This window comes from Bombus huntii, chromosome 11 (assembly GCF_024542735.1).
Source record: "Bombus huntii isolate Logan2020A chromosome 11, iyBomHunt1.1, whole genome shotgun sequence".
Classification (NCBI taxonomy): domain Eukaryota; kingdom Metazoa; phylum Arthropoda; class Insecta; order Hymenoptera; family Apidae; genus Bombus; species Bombus huntii.
In genome coordinates this window covers 4871108-4896731 of record NC_066248.1, presented here as the reverse complement: position 1 = coordinate 4896731, position 25624 = coordinate 4871108, and the positions used below count along the sequence as shown (strand labels likewise).

The 25624-nt window shown below is 36.5% G+C and overlaps 3 protein-coding genes and 1 long non-coding RNA gene across 10 annotated transcripts in view; 2 read left to right on the top strand and 2 right to left on the bottom strand.

The window, feature by feature from the left end:
* The window catches only part of LOC126871440 (chondroadherin-like protein), a 172174-nt gene extending 157474 nt beyond the window's left edge, over positions 1-14700 (top strand). For both annotated transcript variants that reach the window (XM_050630283.1, XM_050630282.1), the window contains 7 exons: positions 3011-3772; positions 4307-4529; positions 4708-4847; positions 7212-7364; positions 9441-9621; positions 9732-9871; positions 10784-14700. In XM_050630283.1, coding sequence (XP_050486240.1) covers positions 3424-3772; positions 4307-4529; positions 4708-4847; positions 7212-7364; positions 9441-9621; positions 9732-9871; positions 10784-11052 — 1455 coding nt within the window. In that variant the 5' untranslated portion in view covers positions 3011-3423 and the 3' untranslated portion in view covers positions 11053-14700. The remainder of the gene's footprint in view (positions 1-3010; positions 3773-4306; positions 4530-4707; positions 4848-7211; positions 7365-9440; positions 9622-9731; positions 9872-10783) is intronic.
* On the bottom strand, positions 1522-10869 carry LOC126871478 (uncharacterized). The gene is made up of 2 exons (XR_007691662.1): positions 10738-10869; positions 1522-1656 (listed from the first exon to the last, which is right to left on the bottom strand). It is a non-coding gene; the product is annotated as an uncharacterized LOC126871478 (long non-coding RNA).
* A 1210-nt stretch (positions 14701-15910) lies between the features above and the next one.
* LOC126871442 (putative mediator of RNA polymerase II transcription subunit 29) lies at positions 15911-18561 on the top strand. 2 transcript variants are annotated; one of them, XM_050630286.1, is made up of 3 exons: positions 15911-16088; positions 16366-17271; positions 17342-18561. In XM_050630286.1, the coding sequence occupies exons 2-3, from the start codon at positions 16386-16388 to the stop codon at positions 17845-17847; spliced, it is 1392 nt and encodes a 463-aa protein (XP_050486243.1). In that variant the 5' UTR covers positions 15911-16088; positions 16366-16385; the 3' UTR covers positions 17848-18561. The 2 variants fall into 2 exon arrangements, with proteins under 2 accessions (XP_050486243.1, XP_050486242.1); XM_050630285.1 differs by having other exon boundaries at positions 15911-16273.
* On the bottom strand, positions 17826-25239 carry LOC126871424 (protein lin-54 homolog). Of its 5 annotated transcripts, XM_050630224.1 has the most exons (13): positions 24450-24878; positions 23329-23725; positions 22948-23268; positions 22604-22858; positions 22266-22484; positions 22062-22178; positions 21830-21967; positions 21500-21739; positions 21381-21432; positions 21227-21323; positions 20708-20951; positions 20433-20629; positions 17826-20354 (listed from the first exon to the last, which is right to left on the bottom strand). In XM_050630224.1, the coding sequence occupies exons 1-13, from the start codon at positions 24569-24571 to the stop codon at positions 20171-20173; spliced, it is 2583 nt and encodes an 860-aa protein (XP_050486181.1). In that variant the 5' UTR covers positions 24572-24878; the 3' UTR covers positions 17826-20170. The 5 variants fall into 5 exon arrangements, with proteins under 5 accessions (XP_050486181.1, XP_050486182.1, XP_050486178.1 ...); XM_050630225.1 differs by lacking the exon at positions 24450-24878 and adding an exon at positions 24927-25239 and having other exon boundaries at positions 21227-21432; XM_050630221.1 differs by having other exon boundaries at positions 21227-21432; positions 24450-24876.
* Between the last annotated feature and the right edge of the window lie 385 nt (positions 25240-25624).

Sequence of the window (25624 nt, the reverse complement as noted above, 5' to 3'; positions counted from 1 at the left end):
AACGCGTGGCGAAATGTAAAGGACGACGAGTATACTCGTCGAACGCGGAGTACGTGTTACCATACGGAATTAGCTTGTCACGAAATGACTGTTTTATTTCTTAATTTTATTGCCGACGGGGCTCGTCCCAGCACAAAATATCGCCATTTCTTCGTGACGAGTATACTCGTGAAAAACAGCTAACTAGTTAATTCGCCGGTAACTCGTTTTACTTTCATCTTCGTTTTTCTTCTTCGTTGCTAACCGAGGATCGGAACTTTGGCCCGATTTACTGTTGGCGGTGTCGCCCTAAGCCTGGTCTGTCGAAGTTATACATAGAAAAAATACCATGGGATAGTAAAAACAGCAGGGGCTGAAAGCGATAGCGCGTTAGGGTGGCGGGAACCGAGCTCGTCCGGGGACAAATATTTTTCGAAACTTTTCCTTCCAGCTACGTCCAACCAAGTTACGTATGAATCAAATTATAAAGAATAAATATACCTCGTAAAAAGCGACGAGAAACATATCTGACAGTAAGCGTTTTTTTACCATTTTTCATTCTTTTTTTTTTTTTTTTTTTTTTTTGCTTCCGATGTATCGTTTCACACGCGAGTGAAACGTGTCTCGAATATCCCTCGCTATGCCAAAAATCTGGAAACCGCGTCACTCGCGCGCCTGAAACGGAGAACATTTAAACGGAAAGTTAGAATTAGGATTTCGACAATGGCAGTCGTGTGAAAGGACGTTGCAATTATTCAGGATCGTCGAGTGAAACAAACGAAGCGAGATAATACGTGAAAGAATCGAGGAAGAAACGAGCGGAATAGCAAAGAAGAAATAATCGCAGCAACGGCCTGGTCCAATCCAAATAAATCCAATCCGCTTTCTAACTTTCCAACGAACAAGGAAAAGCAACAACGTTGCCTACGCAACCGCGTTATTCTCACAGCGAATAGTCGTTCTTGCAGCATTTTCCGCGCTTCCATCTGCCGTTGCACGTCGTTCAATGATCGACGACGACTGCAACAACGATGTTTATCGAAATAGCGTGACGGCGATGATAAATTATTATTTTCCGCGATCGGATAAAACGCGCGAGAAGAACGGATCGCGTAAATTCTTCGAAACAATACCGTCACGGGATCGTTTCATCCAATTCGCGGTCTTAACGGATCGTTAATCCGAACTTGCAGAGCTGTACGAATTTCAGCTACGCGACTTTTTATCTTTAATTAAACTACGGGACAGGGGGAGATGAATCCGAGATTTTGGAAGGCGAGCAACGGCGAGATTATCGCGGAACGTTCGTAAGTGGAAACTATAAATTTCGACTCGCTGATGGCCACGGATAATCCCGAAGCCGCCGGGCTCATATATCTTAACTTATATTCGGTTATTAAGGCGAGTCATAACAATTCAAATCATTTACAACTTCCGTTTAAAGCCGCTCGAATTTATTACGAATTTTCTACGTTTATTAAACGAAAACTATTTCTTCATTTACAAAGATAGGAGCATCTCGTTCCGAGATTATTTCCAAACTTTCTTTTTTCTTTCTTTTTTTTCTTTTTTTTTTTTTTTTTTTTGCAATCCGATGTATCGTTTCACACGCGAGTGAAACGTGTCTGGAATATCCTTCGCTATGGCAAAAATCTGGAGACCGCGTCACTCGTGCGGCTGAAACAGAGAGAACAGAACTCTAATTATCCTGATCGTCGAAGAATCTTTGCCTCAAAGGAACTTGCTTTTCTCGCACGATGGCGTGTTCTTCGAAAAAGAAACGAAGAGGAAACGAAATTGAAGATTATCTGTTTCTTCGCGCCGAATACTCTCGTTGCAAGCGATTAGTTTTATTTATTGGTAGAACTGATCGCCAATTACCTATGGAAAAGTCGAGGTTCCGACGAAGAATTTGAATAGAAGTTTACGATTTTGCAAAATTCCATTTGCCACGGGATAGCGCGATGGAAACGATCCGCAGTTCGTGATAATTGGCGGTTGAAGTAACGCGATGCTATTTTCCAGTTTCGTAACGTCGCTTCTCACGGTTCCTTCGATAGTTGCATCGTTTCCGGACAGATAACATCATCGTTCAGTGATAATTCATTCGACGAGTTAATAAGAAGCGTTGCGTTCGACGCGTTTGCAAAATGTAAGAACCAAGCAATTACTTCTTATTTCTTGTTATAGAATCTTAATTAATTAACAAATTGCTGTAGCTTCAGCTATAACGAGATTATAAGATGTTAGATTTATATATATATATATATATATATACAGGGTGGTTAGGTTGGGGTTAGGTTGGTAACTGGTGGTGCAAGCGAAAAGGGGGTGATTCTACGAGAAAAAAGAAGTCGAAAATATAGAATACAAATTTTTCGTTTGAGGCTCTGTTTCTGAGAAAATCGACTTTGAATTTTTGCTCGGTACGCGTCCACTTTATCGCGTCTCGTTATAACGGATCTCACTGTAGATCGTTGTCTCGATGGAAAAATTAAAAAAAAAAAATGTTATACTATATTTTCGACTTCTTTTTTCGCGTAGAATCACTCTCTTTCCGCTTGCACCGCCAGTTACCAACCACCCTGTATAATTGTTAAATAACAATAAATTAACAATTGTTAAATAGAACCTTTTGTAACTAGAATTTTCGATATGAAAATTCCCAGCTACCGAAAACTACCAACTCTCATCAAATCGATTTTAATCCTCCACTGAACAGAGACGCGAACCACCTGAGGTTCGGTAACCAGTCCACGTTCTATAGTATATGTCAATAAAATCTCCTAACGTAGAATAAAACTACAAATACGATCGTTTCCAGTTCGAAATCTCGCGTATCGATCAACTTCGTCGTTAAATCTTGCCATTTTCGATAACAGGAGACTCAGCATCACCGATACGTAGAATGGATTCCTCTCAGCATCTCCAGCAATGCACAAAAGAGACCACGTTTCAATCCCAATTATTACCCGCGACCAAATTCCAAAGCCGCGACGAAATTCTAACCACCTACGCCCTTTGTTTGCAGACTCGGTGTACTGGTGCACCGCGGAAGAGCGAACAATGGATATGAGAAGAGCAGAGGCTAAGTAGCAGGCTGCAGGTACAGGAACAGAGAGGGCGAAGCAACAGGAAAGAGGAAGCCGACCGAGCGTGGTGCGAAGAAGCAGCCGACAGAAAGTGTGTGAGAGAGGGTGAGAGAGGGAGAGAGAGAGAGAGGGGGTATAGAAAACGCCGAGAACGACAAGACCGAAACGACGAGAACAGTCCTTTCTTTCGAACAGCTAAGCAAAAACAAAACGAAAGCAAGAGAAATCTGCTGGAGGAAGGGAAAAAGAAGAAGAAGAAGAAGAAGAAGAAGGAGGCCAATAAAGAGGTTACGAGACGTTTTCATAAAATTTCGATAAGTTTCGAGCAAACAGCAGGTAGTCGAACAAAAAGATGAAGGAGAGCAGCTTATGGACATTGGTTTGGGCAATGAGTCTGGCAACGAGTCTGAGCCTCGCGCAATCCATCAACTGCCCCTCGCACGGTGAAATCTCGCCCTGTTCCTGCACACTGAAAAAATCCGGCTTGGACATCGTATGCGAGTACACGGACATACTTCACATCTCGGAGGTGATGAGCAAGTTGAAAGGGAGGACGAACGCGGTGATCTTTTATCTGAGGCTCAGGCACAACAATCTGCCGAAGCTGCAGCCGTATGTGTTCCTCGGCCTCGACATCCGCCATTTGACCATTCACAACAGCAGCCTGTCGAAGCTCGAGGAATCGTCTCTGAGTTCCATCGGTGAGTACCCTTCGCTTCTTCGTTCTTTGCCCAATGTGCGTCTCTATCGTCCCTTTGACAACGTCTCGCCGCTCCTCTTTTTCTCCCTGTTTTCAAATCGACCGACCGAAAAACGTTTTAATTCAACCGCGACCTCAACAGCGTTCTCCTTCGTCTCGTTTCTCCGCTACCTTCGTCTCGGTTGCCGTAAAGTTGCCTGGAACGGTTTCACTGCTCGTTCAGACCCGGTAAATTCAAGCAACGATACGCCTTTTCTCGTCTTTGCTCCTGTCTCTTTGCGTTTAAGTAGAGACATATGCGCGTCTCGGTCCTTGAACGTTCTTCGAATATTATCTTATTTACGCTTTGACATCTTCCTACCTCTCGGTGTATTTTTTTTTCTTCTTCTTTTTTTAAGTATCTTTCCATTCTTCGCAAATGAGAACGTTGCATCGCGAAGGCCGTCGAGATCCCACGAATCTTGACTCTTGATACTTGACTCTTTCGACGAAGCGCAAGCAATTCATCAATGTGGTTTATCGCGGCGTTTCGCAGGGACTGGCCTGACGCAGCTGGACCTCTCGCAAAACGCTTTGCTCTCGGTGCCGTCTAGCGCTTTGAAGGATCTTCAACATCTACTTATACTGAATCTGAACCGCAACAAGATCAAAAACATCCATAAAAAGGCTTTCGAAGGGCTCGACACCCTCGAGATTCTTTCCCTGTACGAGAACGAGATCTCCTACATAGAAGAGGACGCGTTCACAGGATTGCACAAGTAAGTTACTTCAGCTGGAGTCAACCACCTGCTACCTATCACCCGGCTACGAATTTCATTGCGTCGCTTGTTCTTCCATTACTTCGATCCCTATCACTTCCGATTAATCGCGTAAAATCTGACTTAAACAAGCGTCGTAGAATTAAGTTGCAAGTAAAAGGATACGTTTGAACCGTAGCCGAAAGCTGAGGAGATTGAATCTCGGAGGAAACAATTTGACCAAAGTGCCGACGCCGGCGCTGCGCACTCTGGACATGCTGAAGAAGTTGGAGATGCAGGAGAACAGGATCACGGCCATTCAGGAAGGCGATTTCGAAGGTACGTCTACTTTCGTTTCCGCCTTCCCTACGATTCCTCAACATAGCTCGGGATTTCCTCCGGGGCGATGGATATTAACGCGCGACTTACGACTCGAGCTGTTCGCGTTGTAGCGTTCCTGAAGTAGAATGATATTTGTCAAATGCTCTTTTCCCAATCTTTTTTGCATCGATCAAATTCGATTAATATCATCGATTAATATCACGAAGCGAGCTGTCGAGACAAATCGTCCGCTCTGTATCGCGTCGTTCGCGATAGGTAGACTGTTTCTTCGCAATTTGCGGACGTTTATGCAAATTCATATGGTTACGAGTAGCACTAAAAAGAATGGAATATCGTACTTTGAATATTTTACGTGTTTTCGCACGATATATGCATGCTGTGCTTCGTTAGTATCTTCAAATATGCCATAATCACATGAAAATTCGCGATATGGTAATAGGTAATATTTCTTATACAGTTTTATTGTATAGGATTCGCGCTAAAATGAGAATACTCGTGAAGATTCATATTTTTAGGAAAACAATTAAAAGAATGGAAAGGGATTTGGCTGGCTTATCGTCGAATTATCGTAACGAGCACTATGATTATCTTGTATTATTCTCACATGTTGCGTTCGTTGTCTGTGAGTCTTTGCATCTTTGCAGCTTCGAAGATTTTACTTCGAACTTGGTATTTCTGATCCATCGGACTTGCAACGATTCCATTTGAAATCTGAGTTTCGTGTCGCTCGAAAACGATTCGCTCGTCTTATTATACCAACTTCCTAGCTCAAGTACTAGACTGTAATCCACTTATATTCGATTAACCTCGTAACTTTACAGTGCGTGCACGCGCGTGCATCGCCGACCTTTTCGCATGCGAGCAATAAGGTCATCGATAGAGTTAATATCTGTATTTATTCTTAGACGCGAATTAGCTCGTCTCTAAAAAAGAGGGCCGCGTCGTAACTTTCAAGCAGATCGATTCGCGCAGTGGCAGTGCCTCTTCAAGGGTGAGACCGACCCTTCGCTCCAACTCCGTGCTTTACTTTCTTCTGTCGACTTCTATTTTCAGACCTGCGATAGAAAAAGAACAAATCTGTCTATTCGAATCTGTCTATTCCTTTCTTTTTCAGCTCTCTACCTTTTGCGATCTATGAATGGGACGATGAGTCGTCGTCGTCGTCGTCGTCGTCGTCGTCGTCGTCGTCGTCGTTGCCTGAACCAATAACAACGACAACGTTTCTACAAATCCTGAGAAACCTCTCTTTACCTGACGCGTATCTTAGACACTATAGATCTTTCGTTCCAATGTTTTTCGTTATAAATTTCCCTAAACGATCGTGTTACTAACCTAACTTACATTGCAGAGAGAAAGCAATTACCATGCTATCTGGCCTAAGCTTGCGAACGATAATCCGCAGACACGTGCCGCAGCCAATCAGCGTCGTTCCTTCTGCAGATTTTCCACGAAAGACAGACGCTGATTGTCTGCGACACGTGTCTGCGGACAGTCGTCTGACTGCGTAAGCTTAGCTTAAGAGTACGGCTTATTCGTGGTTCGCTGCTGCGGATATTCCATCGCATACCTGATCATCTTTTTAATTCGATATTACCAGCATGTACTCTGAAAACACGGTTTCCACGTAACACGGTGGAAAAATTACCGAGGCCATTTTACAACGCGATATTCTCGTAACTCGATTTCCATATAACGCGACTTAATAGAAGACTTGGACAGCGTTCGTATAACACGAATATTTCCATCACGCTGTTTTGCTTTCGCTTGAAACACGATGTCGATAGAACGCGCCACGTATTACTACCGCGTTACAATAGGATTCACTGTAATAACGCAGGATACAGGATCGTTACGACGGTATATGAAACTGGTAAAATTACTATATGTAAAACTATCGATTTTGTAAAGCATCGGTGAAACCGGGACCATTCCTTGACGAACGCTGAAACGATATACAGGGTGGTTGGTAACTGGTGGTACAAGCGAAAGGGGCGTGATTCTACGCGAAAAAAGAAGTCGAAAATATAGAACAAAAATTTTTCGTTCGAGACTTTGTTTTCGAGAAAATCGACTTTGAATTTTCTGTCGGTACGTCTCGTTATAAAGGATCTCACTGTAGATCGTTGTCTCGATTGACGTTATTTTTTTAATTTTTAAAATTTAACAATTTTTAAATCTTTATTCTATATTTTCGACCTCTTTTTTCGCGTAAATTCACCCCCTTTCCTCTTGTAACACCAGTTACCAACCACCCTGTATATTAGCAGATAATACAGAATGTAATTGTTGTTGAATGGAACACGTTAGTCGTGTCATAGAGAAATATAGGCGATAAAAATTCTCTTTTCCCTGTGTTATCAGGTCTGAAAAGCCTGGATTCGTTAGGACTGGCGCACAATCAGCTTCGTGAAGTGCCGGCCCGTGTGTTTGCCCATTTGACGCAATTAAACTCTTTGGAGCTGGACGGAAATCAAATTACACACGTGGATCCGGATGCGTTCATCGGTCTCGAGGGTAAGCGTAATCACGATTTCATGCGATTCCTTTGAAACGTCTCGGCACGTGGCGCGCTCGGCGAAACGCCATTATTTCTATCGCATCGCCTCGCACGCCTATCGGATAACCGATTTTCCATCAAACGCGTACACCGAGCTGCGTCGATCTCGATTTTCCGTCGACGGCAAGAGCCAACGTCGCGAGAACCGTGCTAATCGAAATTATTTCCGACAGTTCCCGTAAACTGCCTTTGTAACCGTTCAGTCGCTTATCTCGTTCGAGAACGATCGTTGCACGTAACGATATTAAATCGTTCGATCGTCTAACGTTGCGTTCTAACGTAGAAATTTGAAACGGCGATCCTGCGGAAAAATCTTCGTTGATCGTTGTCGACGTCGAGCGTTCGTTTAACGACAATTTGCTGATAGGTGGAACGTCGGTGAAATTCGCGAGTGCCTGCCTGCTTTAGAGCGTGATTTCGCGAAAAAAAAAGATCGTCGGCGATTCGATTAAAAATTTGATTAAAAAATTAAAAAAAGAAAGGGTAATTTACGTAAATTCAATGGAAATAATCTCGCGGAGAGGAAGTTAAACGAGAGGCACGTTATGACAAGGTTATTCTGAAGGGAAACAGTCGTCGCTCTTTTCAAACTCGATGACCTTTTTCCGACAGGATCCTGGAAATTCCTCGCTGAGGAGTTAGCGAACAGATTGAATTTTTCTATGATTATGCGATGAAGTCTGCCTGTTTGACGTACAAACAGATAGCAGACTCGATCGAATGGACGTTGTGCCCCGGGCGGAATCGAGGAAACTTGAAAGTTGCATGCACGTCGATGAAATATCACCTTGCTACATCGTGACTGCGCGACGATTACAGGTCGATTATACCGTACAGCACGGATCGGCACGTACCGTGACGGATAGTGTGAACGGTCTGATTTAAAGCGCACGTTTCAATATTGTATGGTGCCGGCACCATTCCGAACGTAACGCGGTGGAACGGATTCGCTATACGATATGTAACGTAGGATGTCTCTGAAATCATGGTACAAGCGATCGGGTGGTAATTCTACGTGTAAAAATAAGTCGAAAAGGAAGAATAACGTTTTTTCGTTCGAGGCTTCGTTTTCGAGAAAAATGAGTTTGAAGATCGGTGGGGTACGCGTGCACCAATTGTACGTTTCCATGAATTTCGATCGATAATGTATATTGTACGTTTAATAGTGCGTTTGGTGATATGTTTAAGAACACAGACACGAAGAAGAACAGAAGTTTGACAAACGGAAGAATTAACTTACACGGTTACCCGACCGGTTTTCAGACTCATTTTTTTCGAAAACGAAGCCTTAAACGAAGAAACGTTATTCCTTATTTTCTGCTTATTTTTACGCGTAGAATCACCAGCCAACCGCTTGTACCGCTTCGCTTCGAAGACACTCTGTGCATGAACAGTCCTTAATTCGACGAAAATAGCCTGAAATAGACGAATGTATAGCAGTTGTCGCATCTGAAATTGCAATTTAAACGATAGCTCGCGGCTCGCGCTTTCTTTGTAAGGCGTACATTGTACGTATAAGATATTCCTTTGCTCGATAACTGGTTTGAAACACCGATTATTCAACGTTAATAAACAGAAAAGGACGAAACGATTCGATAAATAAACTTTCCAATAATCGATCGATGGTAATAGCAATTCAAGCGAGCTACGCTTTGCTGTAAACAAACAAAAAAAGCGTTAGACGACCATTTTTACGCGTGCCATGCCGTTAACGGGGCAAATATCTGCGCGTTTATGGCTCTGCAGCCCTCTATAATCTAAATAACTCGATCCAAATTACTTGTCATCACGCGATCATCCAACGCACGTCTCTCGCCTTATCGAGGGAAAACAATTTAAAGAACGTGAAGAAACAAAGCGTATCGATCATAGCCAACGAACGAACTGGAATCGTCGAGGAACGAAATTTCTCCTACGTTCAAAGTAAACGCGTTGCGTTCTGTTCGACCGTCGATTAATTAGCCTAGTTTCCGCCCAAAAACCTGTCGCATTACGACTACGCTCACGCGTGCTATATTTTAATCGAATTACAGAGAACCTGCAATATCTGCGACTGGGCGATAATAATTTACACTCGGTGCCGAGCGACGCGTTACGCCGTCTACATCGATTACGTCACCTCGATTTAAAGGCCAATAACATTACCGTGCTCCCGGAGGACGCTTTCACCGGATACGGTGACTCCATTACGTTTCTCAACCTGCAGAAGAACCTGTAATTTCAATTATTTCGTTAAGAAAGCGATATTTCTCTTCTAGTAGAACTCTAGCATCGTAAACGGCCACGTTCTCCTCTCTTTCTCTTTTCTTTTTCCCTTTCTTTAGAATCAAGGTGTTGCCGCCCTTGGTTTTCGAAAATTTGAATTCCCTGGAAACGCTGAGTCTGCAGAACAACAAGCTCACGCACATACAGGAGGAAGTGACTGAAAATATCGTGGACACCCTACGACACATCGATATCACAGGTAAATGTCAAGGATTCGTTCGAACCTGCTTGGAGGGAGGGCAACGCGTAAGTCGTGTTCCTGGGAGAGTCCCCGTTGGCTATACAACGAGCCTCTCTTGGAAATCGATCTGATCTAGCACGATTTTGTGGAACGAAATGCACCATATTCACGTTATTAGTATTGCTCGATGTTAAAGGAAAGAAAACGCAGAATCGAAAAGAAGAAAACGCTTATTATCAGGAACTTACCGGTTGCTTGCTTATCGCGAAGAGGCAGCTCAGGCTGCCGCAAATAACGCGATAAATTAAAAAAGCCAGTCCCTGTAATTGCCAGTCTTTCCTCTGCATTTTGTTCTATGAAATTTTAACCACTCGTACAATGTTTCGTATAATTCCGCGAATGTGTCTAATTGAACGACAAACGAAAGATTTGAAACGTAAATGAAAGCAGTCGTCGAGTAAAAGTATAGGAACGAAATATCGCGAAGAGTGGAGCAAAATATTTCAAGAGTTAGTTAACGAACTCGCCGACGAGTTTTTAAGTCGGAGGATTCAGAAAGCAGCGACTGCGACTCGGACAAGTGGTAGTCATTAAGAGACGTCATTATCGTGTGAACGGAGAAACACTCCTTTTAAATAATGCCCTGTAAGATCTACGAACGAGCGCTGCTCCTGCAACATCGTAAAGCTTAACAGGCCACAATCGAGCCAAGCTCTTTCACCACAAAGATATCTCAGTTCGCCAGAGCGATTCAATAGCCAGCGTAAAATGAATTTAGTCGTTTAAGAAATTACAGTTGCCCGAACTAATAAAAACTACGGAGGAAATGATCGGCTGGAAGTATATGCAAAAATAAAAGAAATTAACGAATAACAAATACGCACACTCGCCATTTATCTGAAACATTTTCCACTTGCACTTTTTCCACAGACAACCCTCTGATCTGCAACTGCGAGCTACGATGGTACACTGCTTGGCTGGGGAATTTACGCGACAAGGACGACGAGAGGATGTCGAGGAAGCGCACTGTGTGCACCATGCCCAACGAACATCGGGAGTACTCCGTTCAAAACATACCGTTGGAGAGAATGGGTTGCGTCGGTGAAAACGCTGGAAGAACCTCGTCGACTGGCAGCTGCGGCGTTTACATCAATATGATGCTAGAAATAGCAACAGTGACCGTCGTTGCTATGCTCTAACTGCGATGTTCGATGCCGTTATGTCACGTTATGTCCGGACATCTCAGTTTCCCCTAGCGTAAATTTATTCCCCTGATTCGCGAACGCGAATGCTTGCTACCGGCGGCGTTATCCTCGTTTGCTCCACTTTCGTTGGCCAGCGAATTTATCGTTCTTCTGTCGTCGTGCAATCATGCCACGGTCGCGGAGACGTGACACGATTGAACGATTTATAGCTTAATCCTTTATGTAGTCTCACTTTCGACGATTGCAATTCTACCGCTGCGCAATTCGAGTAAATCTACTTAACGAGCAAGTGTATCGAGAGCTGGTCGAAAGTCGTGGGAAATGTTTGCGCGTGATATCGTATCGTTGAGTCGTAAGGAAATCGAAGACTTTTTTTTCTTTTTAATGTTCTTTATCTTATCGATACTTTTCCTTTTTATCGTGCGAAAGACGAAGGGAAAAGAAAAGAACGTATCGAGCACGATGTCGTTCGATCAGGAGTAGAACGAAACCGAAGAACGATACGATTGCGTATAATACAGCACCCGTGTACATCTCAGTTGTCGCGTCCGACTGGTCGAATTCCAAGGTCGAAATCGTAGGTGTTCCATCGGGAACGAATGACGGTCAAAGAATATCTGAAACGGGGCAAGAGAGAACTCGATCGCGACGTACGATAACAGGGTGAAAAAGGAGCCCTCGATGTCATAAATAATTGTAAGAGCCTTTTTCATCGAACGTTACATATCAAGATCGTTGCCAAGTATTTTATGGATGTCTGTTAAAGCTCGCATGAACGCGAGACGCGTAGCATAACTTGATAGAAAATTCGAATGTCTATAGTTTAGCCGTCACTCATCCACGGACATTCATCTTATACATATCAACGCGTTCCTTAAATCATTGGGACGATGTCGTCGACATTTCTTAATGTTCGCACTTCGTACGTCACAATCTCACGTAATAGTGATATAGACGATAGGTCGTCGATCTCCAGTTTCTGTTGTTGCTGAAAGTTGCGAAAATATTGGTCAGATAGCCTGACCGACGGTATTTACGATAAATTAATTTTTCCTATTTTATTCGACGTTTCTATCTGAAGGTATTTTGTTCCGGTTCGAAAATTATACGAAGTTACGTTACTTAATTTATTATCTGGATATCGGTTCCACGTATTTGCGTTATTTCTGGAAGAATCGCGAATTTATTACGTTACTCGGCCGATAAATATTCGGTGGAAACCGAGTAATCCGGTGATCGATATTCAGGCGTGCTCTTTAGCCTGCAATCTTTGCCGGTGATATCTTGAGATCGTTCAGCTGCTTAACTCCATTCACAAAGGACCGACCGGTCGAAATGAAATAACGACTGCTGATGAAACGTAATATACTCAACAGGAAACCGACACTTGTCAATTCTGGTAGAGCACGACCGCGATCATTCAAGTGGCTTGTCGCTTCTGTTTTGTAGGCTCTACTTGCGCTCTAGACGTCGACATTTATACGGCGCGTGATAAAATTACACCGTCTTTCAGCAACGCCGCGAGATGAGACGGCAAAACGATCGTAGTACGTACGTCGCAGTTACGCTTTTGCCGCACCATCCTTCGTTTCAACTAGACGCTTTAAATTCCCCTCCTTGTTATAGCAACGCACGGATTGTGACGTGCGAACACACCACGTATGCTTGTATTTCGAGTTGCGAAACGTGTTCGAAGTTCGTTCGATACGCGCGGCAAACGTCAAAGATATCTGTAATATTTTTCGACGAACGCGGAAAATTCGATTGTTACGCGGAAACGAAGAAAGTATAGAGACAAATCCTGCACGTAATTATTATATTGTCGGATTACATTAAACGATCTAGAGATATATGTATATCATAGGGGCGAGTTGATTAATCTGTTGCGAGTATTTGTTGGTAAAACGGTAAACCATCATCGAACACCTTTCGTACACTGTATACCGCGCGATATAATTATTAATTATCGATAATGCGTTCACAGAACGCAGAGTCATAAATAAGTTACACATGGAAAGTACATCGTGTTTTACTATTCGATAAATAGAGTAATAAAAAAGTAATAAGATTAAGGCATTAATATTACGAATAATATACTGCATATCGAAATTAGGTTAATGATAATATTACGTCGTGACACGAACCGCTATGAAACCTAATGGAAATCGAAGGAAAATCACAAAAATTTTCGTTTTTTTTTTCAAATTTATACAATTTATAGAATTATCGATTGTCCTCGAAATAGATACTACGCATGATTTAAAACATCGATCTGATCGATTTTATTTAATTGATAAATCAAGTTTCTTTTTCAAAACTTTTTGAGTTATACCGAAAGTATCGGAGGGATGACAAGATATTAAGAAAATATTTTTTCCTTCGATCGAAAAAGGGAGAAGGTTCGTGCCAATATCACACAACACACACATATCATTTATACGCCCAAAATTTTACCTGTAAAATAATGGTTAATTAAGGCTTCACTGATATAATCTCTAAAGATCATATACATATCGTGAACGTGAGATTTAAGAGAATTTATTTGTTAATATATATATAATATATGTACGTTACATATATATACACATTATTACGATCATCAAAGATATATTATATACCTATATATTATATATATATACATATACGCATTGGATGTTTTTTCTAAGAAGTTTCATCGATATAAAAATACAAAATTGTTATTTACGTGCTGTCGTTACAAGTGAATAATCTCATTACAGATTATTTCAGCCCAGTATCTATTTAATGATTGTCCAGTACTTTCTTCTCTGACGAATTTTCTTTATTAGTTGGGACTTGAAAGAAATATTAAGCTTCGTTTAAACGATACGCCGAGTGGTATTCTTTGCAGGCCCTACACATAGCTTAGAATCCTCAGGAGGCATATCGAAGATACGTTTTCTTCATATCTTACTACTTTGATGCCAATTATTCTGTTAAAAGAAAAAGATTCGCTTGAACGACAGCACGTGAATGATTATAAGTTGACGAAAAATACCAGTAGATACAGAAATAAAGAGAATAGTAACGTTAGCATAGATGCACTTATCCAGTGAGGCAGGAGTTTAGATCCCAAGATTAAAGACTGAATCGACGGGAAAGAAGTAGAAAAATATATAAGTATATCCGTTTCCGCATTGATCCTAGCTTTCGTCGAGCAATATCGGTCTCTTGTTTCATTTTATCTATCAACAGTACCTTATATATTCGCGACTTTCTCAAAAACTTTTTACTAGAACTTGCTACATGATATCGACGGATCATAGATTTCTCCATAATTGTACTATCTTCTTCATTGACATATTATCAAAAGAAAAACCAAGGGACTCCTGACTCACATAGTGAAACATATCCCTTTAGGTGATCGTAGAACGATGAAACGGGCTAGTCGCTTGCGCGTATTCGCGTCGGAGACACCCAAAGAACCATGTCGAGACATATCTCTGATGGCCGTAGGTTTTAGTCTCGCCGGCTGCGTTGTTATTATTACTAATTATTATAAGCGGTATTTTTGTACAGTGTCTTACAGTGATGGAGTCGTTGCAGGCGCAGCCGACGAGCCGTTCACGGCATAGCCATATTATACATAATATAAATATATATACATACATATATTTATTTCAATTATAGCGCGTAATACTCTGAAAACCTTTCTTTGGCGTACACATGATACATACAGAGATGCGTATACACGCATGTAAACGTAAATTAAAAAAGCGTCAGTTTAACGAAACGAAAGGGAAAGTGCAAGTAAAAACGGAGAACAAATACACAATGTCAAGAAAGGATTTGTTCGTATAAACAACTTCAAGAACGGAGCTTTTCTCTGTCTCTGTCTCTGTCCGTCTGTCTTTCTGTCTCTCTCTCTTTCTCTCTCTCTCTCTCTCTCTCTCTCTCTCTCTCTCTCTCTCTCTCTCTCTCTTCCTCTTCCTCTCTCTTTCTCTCTGTTTTCATTGAACTTCGGTGGATATCTTTACTTGTATCTATCTCGGTGCTCTCTTATATTGTCCGCTTCGTTACCTCTCAAAGAATCATTTAAATTTCCCCAACTTATAATTACTGTGTACGCTGGTAAATATCACATACACGCGAGAGACATGCAAGCATATACACACGTACAAATAATAATTTTACGAGCATAGGATACACGTACGATAGATTATATGTGATAGATTATCACATTACTACCTACATACCTGTATGTTATTTCCTCTTTGATTAAGAGTAGATAATTAATCTGTGTAAGAGCCATACGAAGTTCGTGTGAAATTGAAATACGAATGAGAAAGAAGGATTCTATCGCAAAGGATACATACACATACACACGTACACACGCACACGGAAAATCCATGCCTAAAATGACATATCGGTGTTACAACGTATAAATATATATATATATAAATATGATTATAAATATATAAATATAAATATTATGTAAAACACAGATACACACATAAAATTCGTCTGTATATGTCTATAAATATTGTTACATATATATATGGTCACTATAATGATAATTATTACGTGATATGTATTACGAAACATCTTTTTCTCGCAAAGGTCCGTGATACGGGCATCTACTCAGATTCTAATGTCTATATGTCATTGTTTATTATGTCGTTAACAATTAACGTGTATATGTGAAACTTTCAAAACGAATAAAAGGTACCTAAGCATATGACCATCGTCATCTTATTTCCTTTCTACCGAATCCTTGTCTGTTTTCATTTATACTATAGTTAGCTGTACTAAGAAGTACTCTATAATTGATTAATTTTTACAACAATATAAGCATCAAGGAATAGTCCAATTACTTGTTGCAATAAATATAAATGGAAGAGTAATTTATTTTTAAAAAATATAAAAAATTTGTATTTTCAAATACTTTATTGATCTATCGAACAATCGTGGTAACAGATCATACTCAAACAATCGATTCAACCAGTAACCAACTAACTTCGTTTATCTGCATTCACGTGTTAGAAAATAAGGTTATGTCACGCGTGACGAAGGTAAGAAATACATACTGGGTTATTGTTTTGAAATTTATTACAGTGAATTTTAAACATTAAATGTTTATAACTGTTTTATAATTGTTAATAATAACATACCCGAATAAACAGTAAGGCAGTTTGCTAAATTTATTTGATAAAATACTATAATTACGTCTATATTACAATTTTTAAAAACTGTAAAAGTGCGTATTTTAAAACCAATATTGTTCATTTACGAATAAACATTAACAATAGTAATCAAACTGGTAACTTTTAATTATTTAAAACCGTAAAGGCTTTCAACATTTTTAAATCATGACTCGATATGCAAGAGCTAAAGGTTCGAAAGCTTCAAATGAAAGAATACCCAATGAAGCTACACCATGGCATGTAATGAAACAACAATTAATTGAAAATTTATCAAAAAAAGAAGAATCTATTGGAGAAACAAAAACTGTTAAAGAATTGCTGGGTGACACACAAAATACAACTACTACTAATAATGTTGAAAATGCTAATAGTTCATGGGCAGAATTTCCAAACAATTCTGAAATAAAACATAATGTAATGATGCATAAAGTACAGAAAAAGCAAAAGACTATTAGCAAAGATAATCCTGCAGCAGAAATAAACAGTAAGGAACACCAAGAAGATGTATATCAATATAATACAAGTAACAATAAGAAAAGAAAGAAAGATAAACGCAATACATTAGAAATTAAGGAAAATAATATTGATGCAGTAATCAATATGAATGAATCACAAAATGAAAATGATATACCTTCCAAACGCCAAAAACGCAATATGAAGAAAAGAAATTTGAATGAAAGTGTATCCAAAACCACAGAAAATGATAACAATGATAGTATTGAACCAGAAAATACAAATAATAACAAGAATGGAAATAAAGAAATTAATAAACCACAAAAAAGTTTTAATACAAACTTTCCAGTTAAATCACAGAACTTCAAGAATATTCCAAATAAGTTTGGTATGAAAAAGATTGACAATCAGAAAAGGAAGAGGAAACCACCTAAAATTCGGGATGATAAGGAACACAAAAGAAGAAAGCCAGACGTAGCCCCTTCAAAAATAACCATTAATGGTGTAGAATTAGAAATTGTGAAATTTGACGGGTTTCCAGTCAAAAAAGAAGATGCAGATAGACTAAGTGATTTAAAACAGAAAATGATCATGAAAGGTACATTGTATTAGTAAACTTTTTATAATGGTATATTAAACATTTTTTAATCATTTTCGTCATTTTGTAGGTATTCCACAAAAAGAAATAAATGCAGCAATGAAACTGGAAAGGAGAAAAGCTGAAAAAGCACTAGCTAGAATTAGAAAATGTGTATGTTTTCATTGTCGTAAATCTGGACATAATTTATCTGATTGTCCCGAACTTGGATCAGAACAAGCAGGAACTGGAATCTGTTTTAAATGTGGATCAACAGAACATACTCATTTCGAGTGTAAAGTAGCTAAGCCAATGGAATTCAGATATGCAACTTGTTTCATTTGTCGCGAACAAGGACACATTGCTAAACAATGCCCTGATAATCCTAAAGGAATTTATCCTCAAGGAGGAGCTTGTAAAATTTGTGGAGATGTTACACATTTGAAGAAGGACTGTCCGGATTTGATTAAAGGAAAGGAAGAAAATACCATTACAGTAAATACAATTGCAAATGGTAATTTAGAATCCCTAGGAGGGGACATAAATAGCATAGATGAAAAAGATAATAAAAAGACTAAAAAAATAGTGAAATTTTAATAAGTACTTAAAATAGAAATAAATACACGTATTTTTATGTATAATGTAAACTTTTTGTATATAATTCAATGCTTGCTATGTAAACGTAAGATTTATTGAAAGGTACATGTGTCTGACATGTATATACATACATTATCTTCATACATATACTTTAACATTATTTAAACCACCATCATGAAAAATCTGATATCAAATAACATATAATATCATTACAATTTATGTATTATCTATTTACATTATATTGGAATTTTTAAATCAGTTAAAACTTTTTACATATTAATTGTACAATGTGATCATGAAATTATTTATTCATTTAAATAAATTTTCCTAAGTTAAAGGAATAAATTATTTATTAAACTCTATGATATCAGATTTTTTCTCCCTATGTACAGAGGACAAATTATAAAGATATACGTAGATATACAAATATTATCTGTACATAGTAGTAGTTTCTTATATATATGTATCAGCATCATTTGCAAAATTTGTAATGTTAATTTTAAATTTATATTTCTATATTTAATCTGTTATACAAATGACATGTAACAAGTAGAAACATACGATTAATTTTTCATTACCGTAATTTTCTTTTGAGACATCTAAATAAATGTCTCAATTTCTATTCACACAATTTTTATCTTATTATATTATGAATCTGTACAATTTATATACTTAAAATAAACATTATCATTTGAAGTATGAATTTTATGAATATATATGTATTTATATGTATTTGTACCTATATTACACTTGTTCTTACACTATTCCATATATATAATATATAAACTCTCTATATTTTATATTAATCTGCTACATAAAAGTTATACTTTAATCACCTCTAATGGCAGACAGATATTATTACTACTGCAGTGATGAATAAAGTCAACACACAATGAGAAATATCCATTTATCTGTACCTATTAAATCTTTAATTTATATATTAGACAATTGCATTCTCAATATCTTAATTCACTGTAATGCTCTGTCATTAATTATTTAAATAATTCCTCATATTAAATAATATACAATAATAATTAAATTCAAAGGGACAATTTATTGCAACACATAATGAAAAACTTTTATTTTAGAATTGTTAGAAGTTGTGCGATATTACATATCGTAAGAAAACGTACGGAAATGTCCTAATATATTTTCTTCAAAAGTATGCTAATTATAAAATGCACAAACGTAACTCAATGAAAGAAAATTTCCCAACCTCCTTTTAAAAAATCTGTTAATATTAGCTATAGACGAAGAACATCGATAAAGAAAAAATCATAAAAATACAACATTATTCAGAAATAACTGGAGTAACTTTTACTTTTACAAATAACGTAAGTTTTTCAAATATTTTTGATAATGATAACGATTATAAACAAATTCAATTTCATTGGAAATTAGCGTTTCTCTTTTGTAAACTTTTAAACTAACATATATACACCAAGCTATTCTGAAATTAACCAAGAAAAATCAATTTTTCGATTTAAGATAAATATATTAAATTAACATGCAATATGGAAATCTTAAATAATATAAACCATTACGTTAAACGGATTTAATTTTGAGCTCATTAATCACATTGCCTAGCGATAAAAAATCGAGTGTTTTCGCTATTCCATAAAACTCCATCATCATCCAATATTCTATGAATACATGCATTTCTTTTCATTAAAACATCTGAACTTTTATGCTAATCAGGAATTAATTAATTAGAAATTCAAATTTGGATACGAAGTATAGAACATTCAATGTACAATACTTCTTACTACTTTAGCCTCTTACTTTAATTTCCAATAAAATCTTTTTAAAATGTAATTGACAAATATATAAATATTTTTTGTTATCTTATATATTTGTGTTACAAATTTTCATGTAAAATTTCATTCAACCGTTCTATTTCTATTATTTCTAAACTTGCTTTTATATTCTTGATATATTACATGATAAAATAACAACTAATTTTATATTATTTTTATTAAATTCTCAATGAAAATAAAAATAATTTAGTAATAGACTTTTTAACCACACATAACTGAGCACTCACTATGTTATGATAAACATATCTATAACTTCGAAAGTGCAATTTATGATTATAAAAGAAACCTCTCATATGTTAGTAAGACAAAATTAGAAAACGGTTGAATGTATAACATTTTAATACCTTTCACCATTATCTTTGGTATGTAACACTTGTATATAGTTAGTATGACCAATTATCAAATTAAGAAGTGCCAATAACTAACATCTTCAATTTTGTGACTTCAGGATAGGTCCGCAAACTTCGAACATTTTGAACATTATATTTTTCCTTAGAATGTACCTGCTAGGTAGCTTCAGCTTTGTGTGCTGATTCTATGATTTCCTTGAGGCAGCGACCAAATTCCTCGATTATAAGTCTTTGTGATGTTTCATCATCAAACATGTTACGTTCTGCTTCATCAGCTTGCGCCATTAAGCACTCACACGTTATTTGTACTACTTTATCAGTCAAAAAATTAAATGGCTGCCTGTAAAATATGTATCACAAGCATGTAATTCGTAATATTTCTATCTTTTCCTTTCTTTCCAGTATTTCTTAAACATACCTTGCACCAGTATTTGATGTAGCGGGTGGCCTAAAAGCCATTTCCGATAATTGTAATTTTGTCTTATTTAGCGTAAGTTGTGCAGTTCTTACTTCGGCTGCTTCGGCTAGGTCTTTTAAAGATTTCTTCTCTAAATTCGGTTCTTCTACATTACGACACCCTATACATTTACAATTAGCAGAACAAGGAATCTTAGCCTAGTAAAATAAAAAATATTTTAGCGAAAATATTTTATTATTATTAAAAACATCTATGTTTATGGCCATTTATTATACCTCGTAACATTCACAATAATTCTTTAAACATCCACTTCGTTTACAGTTGCAACCTTTGTTATGTCTACGTATATCATCGCCAGTTTCACGACCTTTGCCAATTTTTGGACGAAAAGCATTTGGATTACGCTCCAAACAGGACTTAATAGCACGTTGTCTTTCCTCTTCATTTCCAAGATTATTAGAACAGTTATTACAGTTGCACATATGACAAAATTCTCCATTCGCAAAGCAGTCACAATATCTGCAGCAAAACATATTTACGACTTATTGCTTTCATTTATTAAAACGCAATTAAAATAATAATGTATTAATGTGAAAATCAAATATTTCTTACATCACAAAACAATCTTCTAATTAAAAACGTAATATAACATCTATTGTGGACTGTCACTTTACAACATAATAAAAAAATGAAAAGCAATACCTGATGTTCAGTTTTTAAAAGTAGAATCATAACAATGATATTATATATTCAAAAATTATGTGAATTAGTTTACAGTCTTATGTTATACTTACAATTTAAGACATTGTGATTTAGTGCAATTGCATGGTTTTCTTGGCCGAATACCATTTGGCTCAACACTGGTATATGATCTTTGAGAGCTTTTACTTTCTATAACAGATCCCACAGATAAAGTCCCTGTTGAAGTCTGCAAATTTTGTGAATTACCTAGTAAACCAGATGTTGCTTGTTGAGATTTCAATTTTACATCGTCTGCTGGCTATAAGAGATAAATAATGTTATTCTATGCATATCACGAATATTCTAATGAAAGAAATATACTAAACCTGTTGCTGAATATATTGGGCTGGTAAAACTACAATATTTCCCACATTCGAATTTGTTGAAAGAACAGCTTGCCCAGATGCTAATTGACTTAAAGCAGATGCTGGGATAGCAACTGCATTTTTTGATTGGTTGGCTACTGTTGCAGTTGCTGGAATTAATAATCTTTGCCCACTTCCTGTTAATGTAGCCTTAGGTGCAACTGTCCTTAATGGCTGATTGCTAGTATTTAATGGAACTACCTGCATTTTGTTTGCAAAAAAAAAAAACATGATGTATATAAGTAAATTTTCTAGTATTTTTCGATGATTATATATTCTACTTTTACAAACCTTAACAATCTGTTGTTGACCTCCTATTTTTTGGCCAACACCAACAGTTTGTAAAGTTGTTTGTGATTTCGTTTTACCCACAGTAACAACATTTGTAGTACCTGATGATGGAGTACTAACTAATCTTACATATTGCACCTTGAAAAGTATTGTATATTTAAGATATTTAAGCTTTAAATATTAATGCAAAGAAAAATATTGCAATGTTTTGATTTTATGAAAAAAATATTACTTGTCTGCCAGGCATTTGTATTTGATGTACTTGATTAGATCCAGTAACAATGTTTTGATTTGCTGGTATTCTAATAACTTGTCCACTTCCAAGGACAGTTCCAGGTTTTAAAGAACTCTATCAAAATATTTTATAATTAGCATAGAGATATTTAAAAAATATTAAAATTATATTAAAAATATGCATCACATGCATACAACTAACCTGTCGTATAATCACTTTCTGTGGACTTTGTTGGACAGATGATTTATTAGAAGAGGAAAATGTTGATTGCTGATTTGAAATTGTCGAAGCTTTAACTTGTGTGTTTATTGTAGGGGCAGGTAATATCTTTGTTGGCGATTTGATTGTATTACTTGGAACTATAGTCATTTTAGAGGGTTGAGAACTTGATGATTGCACTAGTTTATTTACAATTATTCCCTTTAACAAAAATAAACACGAATTAATTATTTCTGAAAGATCTTACATCTTAGTTATTTATTGATTGGAAGATTTTTAATTCTTCCTTTTCATAAAAATAATAAGAAGATAATACTTACTTTTTTCTTTATACTCACTTGTTTCTGTGGTGTTGAGGGCAAAATATGTTGAACTTTGTTAGTGGAAAGTAATCCCATTTGTTGTGCTTGTGCTAATGTTATAGTTTTTGTTGGACTTGTAACATCTTGACTTGACGAACTATTGTTTAAAAATTTTATTGCTTGTGTTTGTTGATTTTCATTTTGGGAACTTGCTATAAGAACTTGTTGACCTGATGGTGCTTGATTTCCAGCTAGTATCATTTTTGTATATACCTAAAATCATGGTAAAAAGGGAAGCTTAATAAATGTTTCAATCCTAAATACAGTAAAAATAACGAATATTATATCACGAATAATCTTACATTTCGATTTTGAGACGTACTCTGTGCAGTACGTTTTATAGCAGACTGAGCTGTTTTTGCATTCTGTACATTTCCTAATGTGATATTTCCTGAATGACTAGTTGCCATTACAGGCTTACTAGGTTGTGCAGATCTTAACTGAACTATATTACCATCAGCAGATTTTGCCGTTATGAGAGTCTGAGCTAATGATTGTAATTGACCAGCCGATGCTGTTGACGGGTGTGAAATTTTTAAGATTTGGCTAGTACCTTGACCACCAGCTGGAGAGACTATCATAATAGACTGACTTTGCGTAACTTGACCAACATTTGACTTTACCTATTAAAATAATAAACAAATAATAATATATAACCAACATAAGTATTATATACTGTGTACCTGTACTGTAGATGTAGGAAGCCTTTGTAACGTTGGTTTTGTTTGAAATACAATATTTTGATTATTTTGATTTGCTGTTGTATAGATAATATGTTCCTCTTGAGCTTGTTCAGAAACTTCAGTCATTTCCACATCAGGTACAATCGTTTCAGTCTCAATATTACGTCCAATTATTATATGCTCTTCATCCGTTGTCATGACTTCTTCAGCATTCATGCATTCTAACTCAGCTTGAATATTTGCAAATGCTTCAAAGTCATTGGATGAATATTGTTCGTTATTATGCGATAGACTCAGTGCACTCAAGTCTCCATCACCAAGTGTACGTGAATCAAGAGCTAATGGTTCAACCAATGCTCTAGCATTTTGTCCTTTATTTATAGACATGATTACGTCCCTATACAAAATGTTACTTACTGTAGAAACTTATATATTTTAAATGAAAATAAGTATACCAATAATGTACTTCATTTAATTTGTATTGATATTATCTTTTTAGATTATTTCTTTTTACATATAATATGTAATGTAGGATTATATACAGATTTGTAACAAACTACATAATCAACTACATAACAACAATTATAATCAAGAAAGCCATATAGACATATAATATATAATTTCTTAAAATTATCATTCTCGTAAAAATCTTAAATATATAATAAAACCAAGACATTAATTACATAACTGAGTACGGAAACAAAACATACGATACAAAGATTCCTAAGCATAGGTCTATGTGCTAGTATAAAATATCAAATTATAAACTATAAACAATTTTAGCAATATTTAATATCATGTCATCATATCACTTATTTATATTTAAAATAACTTTATCTAAGTTAAAAAGGTTTTCCAGATGTCTGTATCTTTCATCATAAACATGTATTTGATGGATACACAGGTTAGAAATTCATAGAATATAAATCGTTTATATTATAAAGCTCGAAACGTTGTTAGACAATACACAGAAAGAAATATTGTAAACCAACGGAAAAATATAAAACGATTTATGAATTGACTTAAAAACGAAACGAATCGACGACGATTTAAAAATTCAAAAATTCAAATCTTTAAGATGTAGATGTGCCTTTTATAACTACGAAGGGCAGTAGGATTACCTACAAGCACGTCCGACAATATAAAGACCGAGTATAATTCGAATTTTCGAAAATTCGAACAATAAAATTTGAATAATGAAGAAAAATTCGAAGGATAGTCTACTTAGGAACATTAGCGCCATTTATTACTTGAACGCGCCATTTTCCACGAACTGAATTTCTCCAAGTATTTTAATAGTTTTAATGATTTCACAGCAAATCGACATTAATGTACGAAGAAAAATTAAACACTTAATATTTCAAATGGTAATAAAAAAGGAACTTTTCCTAAATATTCGCCTTATAATCGCACAAAATTCAACTTAACCTATAAGTTATCATTTCATATCAGGTACATACAGTGCTGGGTGGGGGCGTGCCACGAAACTTATTTTAATTTTAACAAATAATACAACAATGTCTCTTATATGCTCGTCAAGTATTTAAATTTCACTCAAACTTTTTCCTAAATAAATTAATCGTTCTTATAATACATACCTGGGTGTTCCTTTAATACCTCGAATTTGTTCAAAATCACGCGCCCACCATTGCTGTCCCACAGTGCACTACGCACCGCTGTGTACAAACAGACCCAAAGGTCGTTTAGTATTAAAATTTCAAAGAGAAACGAGAATGACAAGTTCACTGTTACTATAGAGTTATATTTTTTCTTATATGTAATTCAACAAAAGTAAACGTTTTACTTTATCAATCGAATATTACGTCAAAAACAACCAATATTTTCGCGCACTTTGCAAATTTCGATTTCGCCATTTTCACCCTTCCGCGGCTAAAAACACGTCAGCCCTTTAGCGCCCTCTTAGGCCAATAAAAAACCAAGTGTTCCAAAAACTTGAATATTTTGAATGTAAAATATTTCACGAAAAGTTGTATATTGTTATAACTATAATGTTTCTGTCTATAAATTTCTACAAATTTTATTTCTTAAATAAAGGAATGAAAGTCTACCCTTTTATTTATACAGTAACTTAGTTATTAACGTTAATATCAAATGAATTCTGTACTTAAAAAATACACGTATATTCTTATGTTGCGATAGCGAAACACAATACTAATTTGATAGTTAATGACCGTCTAATCAAGTAATGAAATTACTCGAATATCAGAGAGAGCTACTTCTGTATAGTAAAAATATATGTATTAATGTTGCTTATCAATTACTCCTAATTATCAAA